This window comes from Pogona vitticeps, chromosome 1 (assembly GCF_051106095.1).
Source record: "Pogona vitticeps strain Pit_001003342236 chromosome 1, PviZW2.1, whole genome shotgun sequence".
Lineage (NCBI taxonomy): Eukaryota > Metazoa > Chordata > Lepidosauria > Squamata > Agamidae > Pogona > Pogona vitticeps.
Genome location: NC_135783.1, coordinates 232502927 through 232520434, shown reverse-complemented (window position 1 = coordinate 232520434; position 17508 = coordinate 232502927). Strand labels below are relative to the sequence as shown.

The following is a 17508-nucleotide window of genomic DNA, read 5'->3' as shown; positions in this document are numbered from 1 at the left end:
AGCAACTCATTCGAACCTTAACTTGGACTCTGACTCACAAGATGTCTCAAAACAGCCCCCTGTTCTCTCAGCTTCAGCAACTTGCCTTTGCACCACATAGTATGAAGATGATCATACTTATGACCTGTGAGTAGAACTGACACAAAAATAACTGATACTGTACAGTGGTCCATGTATGAATCTTAGTACCAGAAATGCTCTCTGTACAGATATTAAAAGAAAACTACATGTGACATCTGGAAAACTGAGATCTGTTTTTCTGTGTTCTATTTCTAGTTTTTAGAAAATCAAATGCAATTCACAATGAGACTATTCTGAACCATCCTAGTTCAGAGGAAGACTGTTTATTTATTAAATCCAAGGCAGTTTACAACATTAAAAGGACAGTATTTAAAAGTTAAGAACAGTAAATATACAAATATTTAGAAGAGTTAAATACTGCATTAAAATGGTAAATAAAACCAATACTAAAAACACATTTAAAAGCAACAAAACATTACTATCTAATTTGAAAAAACCCTCTCAGACTGCCAGTCACCAAGGAAAAGCCTGTCTGAAGAGAAAGGTCTTTGCCGGCTTGCAGGAAGACAGCAAAGATGAGGCCACTGTGGCTTACCGTGGGAGGGCATTCGAGAGTCTGCGAGCGGCAACAAGGGACCTCTCCCGTGTCCCCACTTGTGAGGGTAGTAAGACTGAGAGAAAGGCCTCCACTGATTATCTTAATGTATAGGCAGGCTCACAGAGGGAGTTGCACTCTTTTAGATAGCTTGGACCCAAGCCATGGAGGGCTTTATAGGCTATTCAGAAAGACACCATGGAATGGATTTTAACCCTTTCTCCTCTGTACTATTTCCCTGATCTGAATTTTTTTTCCCTGCTCCCGGTTACCATTTGTTCAGGGGGCTGATGTCAATGAGCAGTTCAGGGAGACCAGAAGGTGTGTGTACCTTCCAGGCAATCAGCCTCTAGTGGAGTCGGCTCTTACTGACTACTACTATAAACTCAGCCTTCCAATTCAGCTCTCTGGGCTCCCTCAAATGCACGTATCTCTTTCCTTGTGGCACCACTGATGGTGGTTTCCCAACTTTATATGATTTTTTTCCAATTTCAAAAGGTTGTTCTGCCTCTTCTAAGACATACAGTCATGTGAAAAAGAAAGTACACTCTCTTTGAATTCTATGGTTTTATGTATCAGGCCATAACAAAAACCATCTGATCCTTAGCAGGACTAAAAATTAGGTAAATACAACCTCAGATGGACAACACCTGACATATTATACTATGTTATAATTTATTTTACAGAAATAAAGCCAAAAATGGAGAAGCCTACGGCCTGAGAGACTGGAAGATCTTAAAAAGCAGATGGAGTATGGTGTCATCAGCACACTGACGGTAGCAGACCACAAAATTCTGGACAGCTTGCTTTAGGTTTTTCATGTACAGTTGCGCCCCGCTTAATGATTACCCGCATTACGACAAATCTGCTTCACGACGATGTTTTTGCGATCACAATTGTGATCGCAAAACAATGTTTTAAATGGGTTTTTTTCGCTTTGCGAAGATCGGTTCCCTGCTTCGGGAACCGATTCTTTGCATTACGCTGATCAAAACAGCTGATCGTCGGGTTTTCAAAATGTCCACCGGGTGCTCAAAATGGCTCCCCCCTGTGCTTAGGGATGGATTCCTCGCTATACAGGCACTGAAAATGGCCGCCATATGGAAGAGCTTCGCTGGACAGTAAGTTTTTAGCCCATTGGAACATATTAACCAGGTTTTAATGTGTTTCAATGGGTTTTTTATTTTCGCTTTATGACGTTTTCGCTCTACAGCGATTTTGCTGGAACAAATTAATGTCGTTAAGTGAGGCACCACTGTATGTGTGAAATAGTATGAGAAACTCCACCAGGCTAATGATCAAGTTGTTGAACAGGAGTGCCTCAGCGCCACTGCCATTCACAAAGTGACAGCACACAAGAGAAAAATCCCAGAAGCTGACTCCTTTTTTTCATCAGTTAACCATTTCTCACCCAAACACAAAGCAATTATCAGGGCTGTTTTTCAACAAGTGTGAATGGTAGTGAGCAGAAGAAGGTATCTTGTAGACCAGGGGTCCCCAACCCCCGGTCTGTGGCCTGGGCTGGGCTGCAGAGGCAGATCTCCCACCCCCAGCCCTGCATGCACTCCCCCACACTCATGTAACAGCCCCGACCCCTTCACACATGCACGTGAGTGTCCCCCCGAGCGCCCCCTGCCTTTCGCACATGCACCAGAGCATGGTGTGTGTGTGCCCTGCCTTCCCCAACCAGCCTGTGGTGTTAAAAAAGTTGGAGACCGCTGCTGCAGACAATCCTGACTGCTGCCATTACTGTTGTCAACATTCAGGCTGCCCTTTGCTATGTAAAGTGTGCCATACTTCTTCCTGCTGGCTACAGAAGCACCATATCCCATGCTCATAAACTGGAGGGTTTTTTTTAAAAAGAATTGAATCTCTCAATGCTGCTTGCAGCAACATGAAATCTCTCTCCCCCCCCAACAAAATGTTGCCCTTGGAATGTGAGTGTCCAAGCCTCTTTGGTCATATCTGGAAATTAGTTGCTTTTTTAAAAAAAGCATTTGACCTCCCTGCACCCCTCATTTTTTAAATTTCAACATGAATTCAGACAGATAGATGTATATTATTGCAGCAATGCCCAGAATCACTTCATTTTTTACATTTATGCTTCCCCTTCCCCTCAGTAAGCTTACAGAAACATACATGATTCTTTGCACTTTACTCTCACAACAAAAAATATATGAGATAGTTCAGGTTGAGTGAGAGTGACAAGACTGCCTCTGGGAAACCCTGTGACTCCAACGGTTGTTGATATGTGCCATCAAGTTTTAGGTAGCTTATAGAGACCCTAATAGGGTAAGTGAGGTATTCAAGCAGTGGTTCTACCTGTTCCAGACTCCCAGTGAATTTCTATGGCCAAGTGAGGAATTGAACCCAAGTCTCCTGAGTCCATAACTCTATTCACTACACCATACTGGGTACTGGGGACTTCAACTAGTCTGTCACTGTGTAAAACTTTCAATTTTTTTACATCAAATAAACACATTTCAAAATGATACCTGCAACAAATTGCAGTATCTCATGTTACGATCTTAAGGTTTAATACACCAGCTTTTGTGTGATTTTTCATTTTTCAGTGAAACCTTGCTAAGTGATTAAAATTAAACAGACTTTTCTATGTTTACACAAAATGTATTTAATATTTGATTCAACTTTGGAAAAACCTAAAATATTATTGTCTTTTAGCGTTTAATTTTTCTGACTTTGGATATTTGGGTAGGTAAGTATTTGAGCCAAAAGTATTTTGCCACTATTGCTGTCATTCATTTTGGGCACCTGGTGCAATATTAGGTACTGAGATCATTCACTTCAACACCCTTTAGGGTATTTGGTTGTGGAGCCGGAGTTGAGTTTGATTCTGCTCTGTGCCTCCTTGACAGTGACTGGACTCAGTGATCCAGAAAGTCTCTTCCAGTTTTACACTTCTAAGATTATTAGATTATTATAGTTAATTCACTTAAACCTCCCGCAACTGCAGGACTAAGCCTGGCAGTTTCCCAGAAGGACTGGGTTCTTCAGAATCTTTTCCCAGGCAGACAGAGCTTTTGTTATTTAATTTGCCTTTTCTTATTCAAAATGCACACTCTCTTCCCTTACTGTTATTACATACCCTCCTTTCCCTGACTCACATTAATACTAACATATTATTGGAGAAATTTTGGTGCAGTAGGTTCACCATAAAACAGTCCTTTGGCTTGTACAATATATTGAGTTAGCAAATGTTCCACCTCACTGATACCTTAATTGTTTTTAATACTTTAGTAACTATCAAGGACACCAACATTGGCCCTGTTTGGGCACCAACATGAATGTCTTTGAAGTTTAAGGATCTGGTTTGAGTAGGTTGTAACGTTCAGTTATAAAAATACAATTCTTTGTGTTTTTTTAAATAGTTAAATTGTTTTATGTTTCTTGTTCTAATCTGTCTGAGATCTTTTGGCAGGACATAAATATTATAAGTAAACAAATAAAACTGATCAGTTTGTCATACACTTCTCTGCTTGGCATGCTATTTCTGGATCAGATGGAAACTGGAGAGATGGGGATCTCCCCATTGGTCTACCTCAACTGCCTAGCAAGTAATCAAGTGAGATAGAATTCAGTTATCACTGTTATATCTGTGGTGGTTGTAACAGAACACATCCGTGGCCTCATGAGCAGGAGCAGATATTCTTGAATCTAGGCTGATAAAAACTAGCTGGCCTGAGCAAAATATAGGCATCAACTATGTATGGGAAGTAACTCATCTGTAGCTTTCAAGAAGTGCACACAGATTTTGCACAGCTAAGAAAGATTCTTTGTAAATCTTTATAAATTTACATTTCATTTTGGAGCAAAAGGCCACAGCTGTGCATATGATAGCATTCTATGAACAATTTCAAATAACATACCATGTTTTCCATGTATAAGACGCCCCATGTATAAGATGCCCCCCCACACTTTTCTAACCCAAAAGTAAGAAATCTAAGTGGGACTTAGCAAGTATGGGGGAAAGGGATCAAAGCCCTGCAGGATCACTTTGATCCCTGCTTTCCCTTCCACTTGTTTTTGTTCTCTCCTAAGCTTACTTCTGTGTATAAGACAACCCTCAATTTTTATACTAAATATTTTAGACAAAAGTATAGTCTTATAAATAGAAAATATGGTATATATTCGCTCACTCCTTAACTGGTCCACTTTTTAACTGCTGCCACATTTTGAAATCACACAGGCTACCTTTGCATGTAACGGTAAACCAGGTTGTAGTTTGTTGAATTCTCACTTGTTCCCACACCCATACGTACAAATCAAAATTTGTCAGTCATAAACCATTACCGGAAACCATGATTTGTTATTGGGCTATATATTCTGTTTTGTATTTATCATGCCTTGTTACGCCTAAACTCAGAATCATGACTTGTCTCTGGCTTGTTTCTCTAGCTCCCCATTCTGAAATCGAAATCGAAAACAAAAAACTGGAGATAAATGGAATAGGAATAAGCGGAATGGTTTGTAATTCGTTTGGCTTCCTGAGAGATCATTCATAGCTAAAACAATAAACTGTGAGTACCCAAAACTGTGGCTCAGATGACATGTGGATTTGGCCAGAATATACAGACTGAAAAAAAAGAGCCTTATGTTGTGAGTTTAAAACTGCAGTAAAAGATATTGCACAAAATTTCCAGGGATTCATTAAAATAAACACAATGTAAGCATTTGTTAGTTGATTGAAATCACACTGATTTCAGTAGGGGAATATCACTGCAAAGGAGATGGGAAAACCTGTACTGTATCTTGAAAGAGCAAAAGTCAGAAAAGTTACTTTGAAATACGACTAGTTAGATATGAGCAATCTTCTGAGGTGGAAATGTCTGCTCTTCAGCACAGCAAAAGACTGGACAACCTGATGATGACACATTCGGCCTCAGTCAATCAGGGAGTAATTTCACCTACTGATGAATCACTTCTTTTAACACGCATAGTAGGCATCCTTCGGTCTCAAGAGACTATGGGAACGTGCTCTGAATAGAGGTCTTGGAATAGCATCCAAGACCTCTATTTGGGACCCTTGGAACCCTGAGAAGGCCAATTCGAGAGTGACAATACCTTCCACACTGAAGACAAATGCAATCTGTCCCCTGTCCAGCTCCCTGATGCATAAAGCAACAGAGAAAGCAACTTGCCTGTTATCTTTACTGAAAATGACGGTGTTCAATAGCTTCTTTAGGAAACAGGCTTAGGAAGTGTCCACCCCCTTGCTGCTTACCTTTAGGGCCACTCCTGGTGAGACACCATTCATGTAATTAGGAATTGCGTGGGTGGGCATTTTGTCTAGTTTGGCCTTGAGACAATGCAATGCATGCTTGCTCTCCAGTTCATCGGGTGCTGTAAGTGAAGTTCTATGGCATTTCTACACAGCTGTTGTGTGTTTTATACTGAAGCACAGAAGTGCACTCTATTTTTTTGTTTACAAATTGTTCCCTGTCAGCTTTCAAAAACCTGGCTCCCACTTTGTGTGGGATGAAAAGGCTTTAACAATCTTATATCTTCGCTAAATCTGGAGTGAGAGACTTTCTGTTCTCACTGCCTCCGTCTTTCTTTGATGAAAAGAGAACACTTCTCAGACAAATGAAGGTAATAAAAATCAGAATGCAGATAGTCATTATAACTGCTGGACACGTTAGGAAGCACTTTATGCTTTTAGTACCCACTTGGTATGAATGCAAAGTACTGAAAACTCTCAAGAACAAAATGGTTTATCTTGGTATTGAGATACTCTATATATATTGGGGGGAAAAAGAGGTCCTCATTTTCTACTGAAATCAACAAGATTTAGGTTGACAATCAAATGTCTACAATGCTTGGAATTTTGCCCAATATATTTTACTAAGACCACTTCAGTCGTCTAACAGTGTCATGGTTTTAGGCAAATGCTTCCAGAGCAACATCAACTAAAATAAATTATAATGTCATTATATATTCCAGTTTGATGTCCCATCCAGAGCTTGAAAAAGTTACTTTTACAGACTTTAGCTTCCAGAAACCCCTGACGTTCATAGGCACCCATCACTCTTGCAAGCTGAACCTAACTGCCATCTTAACCCACCTTTCAGTCTTGGTAACAGCTTTTAGTTTCAGGGAGTTTGCAGTCGTTTGTCTTGACTAAATATTGCCTTGCTAAAGTGGAATGTGATTTATGAGATGCAGATTTAACTGGAAATATAAATTTAGCTGGTATGCTTCCAGGCCAAATTCATGGTGCCTATGATGACATTCAAAGCACTAAATAGTTTAAAAACCTTGCTACTTATCTGACTGCTTCTCCCTCGCATCTCATCCACATCTCCCGATCTGGAATATTATGGGTAGCCACTCAGAAGGAGGCCTGGAAATCAACTACAATGGTGCCTCGCTTAATGAGCACATTGTTTAATGACGAATCCGCATAGTGACCGTTTTTTTGTGGTCGCTAATGCGATCGCATTGCGATGTTTAGATAGGCGATCATTTCTGCACCGGGCGGCCATTTTGGGAACAGCTGATCGGCGGTTCCAAAATGGCCGCCGGGTGCAGAAAATGGCCGCCCGCACCATTTTTGTGCCCTGCCCTCGCTTACCGAGGGCGCGAAAATGGCGGTGCTATGGAGAAACTTCGCAGAACGGTGAGTTTAAGAGCCATAGGAACGCATTAAACTAAGTTTAATGCGTTTCTATGACGTTTTCCATTCCGTATAGCGATGTTTCCCCATAGCGATGCTTAATCCGGAATGGATTAACCTCGCTATGTGCGGCACCACTGTACTAGGAAAGGAGCCCTCTGTGGCGGCCGCCTTGTTGTGGAAATTCTCTCCCAGTTGAGGTGCAATTGGTTCTCTCCCCTCCCCCTTGGCTTCAGAAACAACTGAAGACATGGTTGTTTAAATGGGCCTTTCACAGCCTTACTTGAGGATTACGATTATGATTATTGCATCTCTCTTCAGCCACCATTGTTTGTTACCTTGCATCAGACCTGGGCAAAGTGTGGCCCGCGGGCCACACACAGCCCGCGAGCCGCTCTGTTTTGAACATCAAAACCATTTATAGCTTTTTGTCTAAAGTTGATCAGTTGCTTATCTTTAATATACCGCAAAAAACCACTTTAGTATTTGTGAAGATTAACAAGTTTAAAATAAAAACAACCATAACATCACTGTTTCATTTTATTTTTAAGTAAAGTTTGTTTGGCCCTCAAACAGATTTTTCATGTGGCCCCCCTACAGAAATTAATTGCCCACCCCTGCCTTGCATTCATAGTTAGTATGGGCTTGGGTTTCTTTTCATTCCTGCTTTCATTTTATGTTTATTATTGAATTTCATTTATGTTTATGTTGTGATATCATAAGCTGCCCACACTAGTGACCTGATCACTAGATCAATGGGGTAAAAATTTAAACAAACACATTCACATACCCAGATGCGTTTGCTATTTATTTACTGTCTTTTAGTCTCAATATGTGGTACTTACGAGATTGCTTCTATCATATCCATTCCCATTTCAACACAACAATGTGCATGGTCTGCTCTTGCCTCGGGTAATCCAGACACACAGTAATAGCAATCACCCAGGATTTTTATACGTAAACAGTGATTCTCCTGCAAAACAGGGAGAAAATACCCTTGTTTATTTCAAGTATGCTACCTTTCTAGGCAATGGATATTTAATAGAAATTTGAAGTACGAAAGTAAAGTGTGACAGTCACCATTATGGTGTAATAGAAAGGGGGATAGAACTCACTTACCGCTGCAAGTTTATCAAATCTGGCAAAGAGTTCGTTTAATGTCATCACCAGTTCCTGAGCAGTGCACTGGGAAGCCAGACTTGTGAAACCTTCAATGTCTGCAAACAGAATGCTACAAGGGAGGGTGGGGAGGGGAAGAAAGGAGAAGAAAGGTATATAAATATTTCTCACTCAGATCTTCCATTCATTTTGGTAGATCCTCCAAACCCCAACAACACATTCACAGGAAATTTCCTTAAATCATCTTTAGCCCTCTTTTGCACTAGACTTATTGTACCTGACAAGAGTTATATGGGAGAGGAAGCAGACACAAACAAGAAGCATTTGTAATGTTTGTGAAAATTACGGTCAATGTGCATTTTACATCAGTATTACATTCCCTCAGCCATTGAAATAAACATCTCTGCAAATCCCACAATTGAAAAAATACATTAAAATTCTTGGCATTAAATAATACAGTCAGATATTCTTATTTATTACTTACGTTTTACAGATAGAGAACAGAACACATTTGGGTAATTTCAGTTGTTAGAATAATAAATGTGTGGTTGTAAACCATTATGCAGTTCCAACAGAAAGAGCTTGCAACAGCAGGATTCTTTGTTTTAACAAAGCTCAGAAAAAAAATAACTTGTTCTTCTAATCATTACATATTGAAATAATGCACCTTGTTCATGCTGTCATCACCTGAGGTCTAAAGGCAACTTGAAGTTGACTGGATAACTCGGTGGGTTAGGTTTCAGGCTGCAAAGCCAGAGGTTGGGACTTTGATTCCCCACCGTGCCTCCTGGAAGAAGAGCCAGCTGCATAGTCCCAGCCCGCCACCCCACCCAGGAAGGGAATGGTTGGCCACTTCTGAGTATTCTCTACCTAGAAAACCTTGAAAAGGCTCACCATATGTCAGTACTGATTTGATTTTTTAAGTGTAGAACTCAACAGATCATCCCAGAACCAGCTTTGTTTGTTAAATGATCCCAAATTCTGTGGCAGCATTAGAAAAGGAGTCATTAGGATGGATCTCACACCGTCACTCATTTATTTTTTCACCAGGTGGCCATAACAATTTATTTGTATCTAAATCAGAATACTAATAATATAGAAAATATTAAACATCTAACATTAACTTAATAAAAAAAATCTGCCGTAGTAACTGTTAGTATACCATATTTGATTTAACAGGATTAACTCTAACATTTTCAGCAGCAATGAAAATAGGTACAACTTTAAAGATTAAAAAAATTGATCTTGAACTATTTTGTACTTTCCATTGAAGTGACTTGTTTAACTAACTGTTACTAGATGCTCCTCTTCCCTTTTCACTTATTACCGAGTCAAAATAAAAAGAATTATCACTTATGCTTGCATTCACAAGTGAATGGGCAAAATGATTCCTCTCACCATTATAACATTCAAGTATCAAGGTACTAGCAAGACGACGAGTTAATAACAATAGGTGGATATTCCCTGTGATCCATGGAAGTAATTTGCAATAGGATACCCATAGCTTGCAAACGGATTAAAGCAATATTTGCAACCTATAGAGTTGTTTTGAGACAAAAATTGACAAAAGCAAATCCCCTCAATGTCATGGATCTCAGCGGGTGACTCTGGGCCATTTACCATCTCTCATACAGTTCTGCCTCACAAGACCACCGTTGGAAAGAAATAAACAGGGGAATCACGTGCAATGGCCTGAGGTTCTTCAGGACAAAGATAATTGAACTGTACATGATCTCTAGACTGTCTGATTATGCTCTTGGATGCTCCCTGTTGGTTTTGTGGTAGATACTAGGCTGGCTTGATGTATGGACTGCAGTATAGTATCACCCCACTTTGCCTAAAAAAAAAAATAAAAAAAAAATTATTTTCATTTACTATGTGATTTATTAAAAATAGCACAACTTTTAAGTAATGTGTTTGAATATGGTTATGTCCTTTCCTATTATACCTTATAGTTCAATTGTTGCTATTGTCTTTGTCCTGAAGGAACTCAGGCCATTGCATTTGATCCCCCTGTTCATTTCTTTCTAAGGTGAGTAACAGAGGATCCAGCCATACAGGAAGTATGATCCAGCAACAGGCTTTTGATCAGCTCAGGAGAGCACTCAGCTTCAGAGGAGGGTCTCTTGGTCTCCCTGAGAGAAAGAACTTTCTCCTATTGAGCTCTTTTGTGCAACTGTGCAATTCCTCTGGAATCCTTGAGCTCATGCATTTAGCCTGTGTTGCAAATTCTCTGATTTGATGCTAGGCTATCATTAGCTGCAGGCTCAGCCTCCAAGTCTTCCAAAAGTCTGGGGTATGCAGAATCCGGCACTTCTTGCCTAGATTCCTATGTAGAAAGCAAGTAAGCAGTCAGGGCAGCTTCCTTTCTGTGCAGGAAGCTCGGCAGAGCTAAGCCTAATTAGGCCACAAAGTCTTCCATCTTAGGCCTTTCTCCCAGGTGAGCCACACTTAGGTGTCTGTCTGGCTGAAGTTCTCCTTCATTAAAAATCTCATGCTATGAATCAAAACAAAATACAGCCTTAATTAATAGTCCAATATTTTAAATATACTGTACTACCTTTGCTATCCTAATCAGTTCAGACAACTAATTTCCAAAATTGCCATACTTATGCAAACTCATTTTTTAAAAGCTAAGATGTTTTTGTGCTTCTCTCAGTTTCTTCCTGGATAACACTCTTTCAAACTTCTTTTAGTCTTCAATTTAACAGTATATAATCTAGATTCCAATTTTGCAGAACCAAATCAAAAGCTCTTTGAAAAGTTCAGGAGACGTTTGGATAAATGTAAATAAAAGTCAGAATAGTTCTGACAAAGATACTTCACACATCAGAGTGGAAATTCAGGCAGGAAAATATCATCTAAGGCAGTGGTTCTTAACCTTTGTTACTCAGGTGTTTTTGAACTGCAACTCCCAGAAACCCCAGCCAGTACAGCTGATGGTGAAGGCTTCTGGGAGTTGCAGTCCAAAAACACCTGGGTAACAAAGGTTAAGAACCAGTGATCTAAGGGAACTCTGCAAACTTACACATGGAAAGCAACCTGCTGGTGTTGAACTTGCAGGCTCAAGAAGAGAAATAAAAGGTGTAGTAGGAAATAAAGAGAAAATGCTAGATCATTCCTTTATAAAATCAAACGATCACTTAAAAAGCCAGAAAGTTTAAAAAACATAGATTATATAAAAGTACACTTGGAAATAGAGCTTTGAACACAAGTGAAAAGATGTACAGTTACATAAATGGAGAAGATTCACAAACATTATTTTTTTACCACTGTGGTCCTTAGTGCTCCTATCAAAATAAAGCAGCTGGATACCAATCGAACAATTTAGCTCAACATATTAGAAAATGAAAGAATAAAAGCTAGCTTTATATAATGTCTCTCCTAGTTCTGGTTTCCCACTGTGCTTTCCAAAACAGCATACCAAGTTTTGGCTGATAGGGTGATAATACAGTATATGTAATCAATATATACACAAAGCATCCATAAATTTCAGTTGGATAATTTGGACAATAGATTTTTATTTCTTGCAAAAACAAGGTTCCAAATGACAGCATATCTGGACACCTCAGTTCATACTGTACAGCACCTGTTGGACAAGATCCACAATCTGGTAGGGAAATATGGTTTTAGTTTAATTTGGGTTTATCAATAATCATTTCAGAAATCATAAACTGTATCACCAAGGGCTCATGAAACCAACTGAAATTCATTAAATCTAGGATATAATCACATTAAGATTATGATAGTTTACTAAGATCATAACTAAATCATGCTAATAATCTTTCTGGTGGTTGTGCTGGAAGAATTTTTAGGATAATGTGGAAAACAGCCAGATTAAATTCTGCAGTTTCTGGAGCAACCAATATTGAGCTACAATTCTTTAAAAAGCTAGATAGATTTAAGCAAGGACAAAAAAAATGTTAACTCCAGCAGTAGTTGTTAGTCATAGGAATTAACACATTACATGCCATTATTTGTAACATATCAGTTTGTTGGGAATTTATAAGAAATGGAAAACAAGAAAAGTAATGAACAGCAGAACATGTACAATTGGTTGCCCACTCCAGGGAAAGAATGATTGACTAGGTATGATCTTCTTAAGTGTTTTAGAAATTGTTGTTTCTCATGTTCGTGTTCCTCTTCAGAAAACCCTACCAGGTTAATCCTTGCTATTTGTGTTTTACAGACAGGGATCAAAAGTAAGGGACTGAAACCTGCTCATGGCATTCAGCTCCACAAAGCTGTCCATTAAGCACAGATCTCATAGGCCACAACAGGTCTCAAGCAAATGCAGCTCCTAAACTAATTCTGTAATTTAAAGCAGTATCAAAGTCTTTGGATGCCTGGATTTGCTTACCACAGCCAGTCCTTTTGTAAGTAAAACACAATAGAGATATCCTGCAAAGAAGCAAAAAAGCCGACAAGGACTGGGTAAGGTTCTGCGCTGAACAGCAAACTGTTCCTACTGAATAACTGGCCTAGTTTTCCCAAACAATGCACTGAACAAAAATAGAAGCCTATTTACATACTGATGCTAAGAGCTTTATTTATAAATATCTACAGAACAACAAAATCCCATGAATCTGGCCTTGGCTAAGAAACTAAATCCTCTGGAAGTATCCTGCAACTTCCTTATTCTCAATCCTGACATGTCAGCAGTATGGTTGAGTTTTTAAAAAACAGACCAGCATTTTTGTAGCCAGAGACCTGGCTTTTGGTTTTAAAAACAAACTATCTGAGGTTCATCTCTAGTTGCTGAAAAGGTACATGAAAAACAGGGCAGAAGCTGGTGAAAGTCAAAGAAAGTCTTATGGGAATATTTGATAGGACAGTCACGAACTGCCTAGAGATAGAAAGCCACACTGGTCTGTCTGCTCCTTTTGGTGTGGGTGTGTCGCGTGCATGGTGTAAGTAGTTAGATATATCAGTTCCGATGCTTCTCTGTATTTCTGTGCCAAGGACTGTATTGAAGAACCACTTGGTGTTTCGATTCATCTGTATTGAGAGTGGGAAACACAATAATGGCTGAAATCCTGTTACACCATTATGCAAACAGCATAATTTTTTAGAAGCAAATTACTGTAAGAAATCTCCATAAATATTAACTGTTGCATACTGAATTATGTAACTTGATGTGAAAAAATGTTTATGGAGATTTCTTAACTTATGGCAAATTGCCTCCAAAGGTTATGCTATTTGCATAATTGTGCAACAGGATTTCATCCAATAAATCATAGGCTCAAAATTCGGCATAAGAATCCAATGCACCTGTCACAGTAAAACCATGAGGGGAAAATATAAGGCCTGGCAGCTGGTATCCAAAGCATATGGAAGTTATATGTAGCCATTATCATTAATAACCTTTAACAGCACTTTCTTCTTCAGGAAGCAGGCTTCTTCAGGTCTCTGGAGAAATTCCATGAGAGAGGTCTGACAATTCACACACACTGATTCTGGGGCTTCCAATCATACAGAAAATGCTGTGCCTATAGTTAGTGCCAATCGGAAGTATGTACTGTACTGGGCTTTTTGGTTCATTTGATTGTTTGTTCTGAAGTTCCAGCTGAGAATGTTTCACCACCCCATCCTCTTTCAGTTTCAGCCGATTTCTCCCATTTCAGCCAGGAACTAGCATGGCTATTGCAGGACTATGGAAGGCTGTGGACTGGGGGGGGGGGAGCCACATAAATTCTGTTCCCCGTCTCCTGTGCTGCATCCTTTAATTCATAAACATCCCATTCTCTGAATGTAACCATTGTTCAGATTTTTCTGATTCAATCTCAAAGCACTTTTCATTGAAAAATCTGGAAATTTTCTCAGGTGAAAATGCTATATTGTGCTAGGCTTTAATCAAAATTCAAGCTGTTTTCTCTGGTACGCATAGCCTGGGTACGGACACGGTTGGAATGGAGCATAAAAAGAGTGGCCAAACTGTGGTAGTCCTTGCGGACGGTACCCATCGCCTCCATCCCGAGGCTGGTACGGAGCGATATTTTTGCACTTCACGGTACGCTTCCTAGGAGTTTCATGATCAGACTCCAGATGGAAACTCGGTTTCAGCTCGCCCTGAGTATCGAGGGCTTGAATGGGCAATGGCCCGGTTGGCGTCTGGCTCAGCCTCAAATCGGCCCAAGTTTGGTAGCATGCACATATGTTCCTGAGCCGTTTGGGCTAAAGGAATGTGCTCCTCTGTATCGGAGAGTCCAATTGCTTCCCTCGAAGACTCGTCGAGCAATATCGAAGGAGCGGGAGGAGGTATAACAGGCAACTTAGCTGGTTTCTTCGCTCTCTTAGGCTTATCAGTAGCCTTCTTTTTTGCAGGGTGTGAAGGCGGTTTAGCTTTTGGCGGTTTGGAAGCGTCCTTAGCCTTAACCGGCACAGAGACGGTAAGCAGCGGTTGGTCTGCCGAAGAGTCCTGTTTAGAAGCCTCAGCACGCGGAGGGGACAGTGCTGTGAGGGAGGCGCTTTCCATGTTTGGAGACAGAGTCTTTTCGTAAAGGAAAGCTCGAAGTTTTTGGCGCCTCAGCTTAATTGCTTGCTTTGAAAAACCTTTGCAAGCAGAGCAAGACTGATCTTGATGCGATTCTCCAAGACAAAACAAGCATTTATCGTGTCCGTCTGATAAAGGGATTTTTTGGGAGCAGACGACACACTTCTTGAAGCCACGAGGGGCCATAAACAAAAAAGAAAAAGGGGGGATCGTTGATTGAGGGTGGGGGAAACATGACAGAACAAAAGAAGTAACTTACGTAAAATCAGCAAGTTCTATCAAATAACCATTAAGTAAGATAAAGTAAATAATAAAACAAGAGAAAAAGGTAGCTAGCTAGCTAAGTACTTAACGGTCGATAGCTCTGCTCTTCCTACGTCCTACAGGAACGGTGGAAAAAGAAGAACTGAAAGGAAGATGGAGGAGGTGGGGCTTATATACCCCGCAGCGGGAGCTAATTGACTCTTTTTTCTTAAGCTCTAGAATCTTCTGGACGTTCCTGCGCAGGCGCAGGACAACGCATTTGTGTGAATTCACAGAGACCACTACGAAGAATTGACTCTTTTGTATCTGTGGGGGGGAGGGAGGTAGAGGTTGAACTCTCACATGCTATCTGCTTAAAAACAATTTGCAATATTAAACTCTTCAAAGAATTCTGTTCACATTCAGCTTGATTCTTCTTAGTTATTCTGATATTTAGCAGAGACGTTTGACATTTAAAGGTCTTCAAATTTTCAGTTAACAATTCTGTCATCTTTTGTAACATTTTAAACCCCAGCAATACATTTCTGCTGCTACTTTCTCTTGATGATCTGCAAACAAAATATATGTTTTGAAACACTCAGTTTGCCGTACTCAGGCATCACCAACATTTGCTATGTTTCTTTCGGTGACTGAAGCCTCAGTGACTACACGCTTTGTTCCTCTGGCCTCTTCTGCTATTAACAGTAAGCAGTCATTAATAGCAAACTGATTTGCAGAAATCAAATGGATTAAGTTTTCCTAAACATTTTATCAGCTCTTATATCTCCGTGTGGTAGGCTACCTTTAATGGTACAGGAATGTGAGTGGTGGCAATTGAAAAGTATGGCTATCCATGAGTAGCCATCTAGATACACTTTAGTATTTTGAGTGCAATAATTTTCAGATCTTTCATATAAGACCTTTCTTCTGTTCACAGCCTGCCACTGCAATCCCTTAATCTGAGTCAGCCAATATCTCCATGAAAAGAATGGCAATGCACTTAAATGTCAGGTCAGGGATTCGGATGCTTGAACATCTCCCCAAGAATCCTACAAAACTTTATAGATCTCCAGGGGAAAATGAGAAGCTTGTGTTTGCCACAGCTGGCATTTATCCCAAAAAAGGGGTTAATTTCAGAATGAAACCAGACAATAATTTCCAATCTTATGAAAATCAAGGTATAAGTCTTTTCATTGTTGCAATGATTCCAGACATCAGCTTGTCTAATTATGCAAGCTTTATTTATCTATGTTGTTTCTATGTTGCATAAGCACAAAAATATCTCAAAGCTGAAAACATCCAAAAGCAATACAGCTATGGAAACACTAAAGGCAGAAATGCTTAAAAATATGTGAAAACTAAACTTAAATTGCAAGCAAAGGCTTAGGTTACAATTCAATCCAGAATACAACAGAAATATATTTTAAGAGTAAAAAAAGAACAAGAATGTTTTAATTGCATTCTAAAAATGCAAGCGCTTTTAGCGTTAAAAAGGCGCATCAAAAAAACACAGGAATATAACTCTAATCTACAAAAATTCATAAGAATAAAAAATTTAAATGCTCACCCAGCCAAACCAATTTGAATCTATAAAGGAAAATCCATGCTGACTGTGTTGCTAGCTTTTTGAAATGAAGCCTGCTGCTGCACTGCTACATGACTGCTGCTGATATCCAGTGTGTGGGGCATAGAATGAAGCACTGTAGTGATGTGTTGTTTATTAGTGTCTGTGTGTTTCCTATCTCCCTATATTTATAGTTCTTTCAGTTGTTTAGCTTTCCCTTCAAACTATAAATAATCCTTTCTCCAGGGGCCTGGAAATCCATGGGCCTAGAGCACCAAGGGAAAAAAATTTGAATAGGAACTTCTATTGTTGTTACACCTACTGTAACTTCAAGGATTTGTAACTCGGAATCTGGTAACTATGACAATAAAGTCATTGTTCTGACTGAAATTTTGCCCATCTTGGAGAGATAAAAGCGTTTAGCATAAATCATTTGCACCAATGTCCAGGAACACCAGAATATTGTAAAATAAAAGTATTGGAAATTATATGTGCCACTTCCATATTTATACATGGCAAAATAAACACATTCAGCTGTCAGGAATTTTACGTAGAGTGACCTAGCTTGCCTGGAGAGCTAGCTAATTGTTTCACAATGACCACAGTAAACTATTGTTCAAGCCTCAATTCTAAAAGCACATTCATTTTCAGGGCTACTTTTCCTACACTAGTGGTTAAACCGCTGTACTGCAGCCAAAACTGTGCTCACAACCTGGGGTTCAATCCCAGGTAGCCGGCTCAAGGTTGACTCAGCCTTCTATCCTTCCGAGGTTGGTAAAATGAGTACCCAGCTTGCTGGGGGGGGCAATGGGTAGCCTGCATAATTAACTTGTAAACCG

General features: G+C 39.7%; 1 protein-coding gene across 1 annotated transcript in view; it reads right to left on the bottom strand.

The window, feature by feature from the left end:
* ADCY5 (adenylate cyclase 5) overlaps nucleotides 1-17508 on the bottom strand; it is a 315866-nt gene that overhangs the window by 72195 nt on the left and 226163 nt on the right. Inside the window, exons 4-5 of the mRNA XM_020801086.3 lie at nucleotides 8370-8481; nucleotides 8096-8223 (exon numbers count right to left, since the gene is read on the bottom strand). Of these exons, the coding sequence (XP_020656745.3) occupies nucleotides 8096-8223; nucleotides 8370-8481 (240 nt within the window). The remainder of the gene's footprint in view (nucleotides 1-8095; nucleotides 8224-8369; nucleotides 8482-17508) is intronic.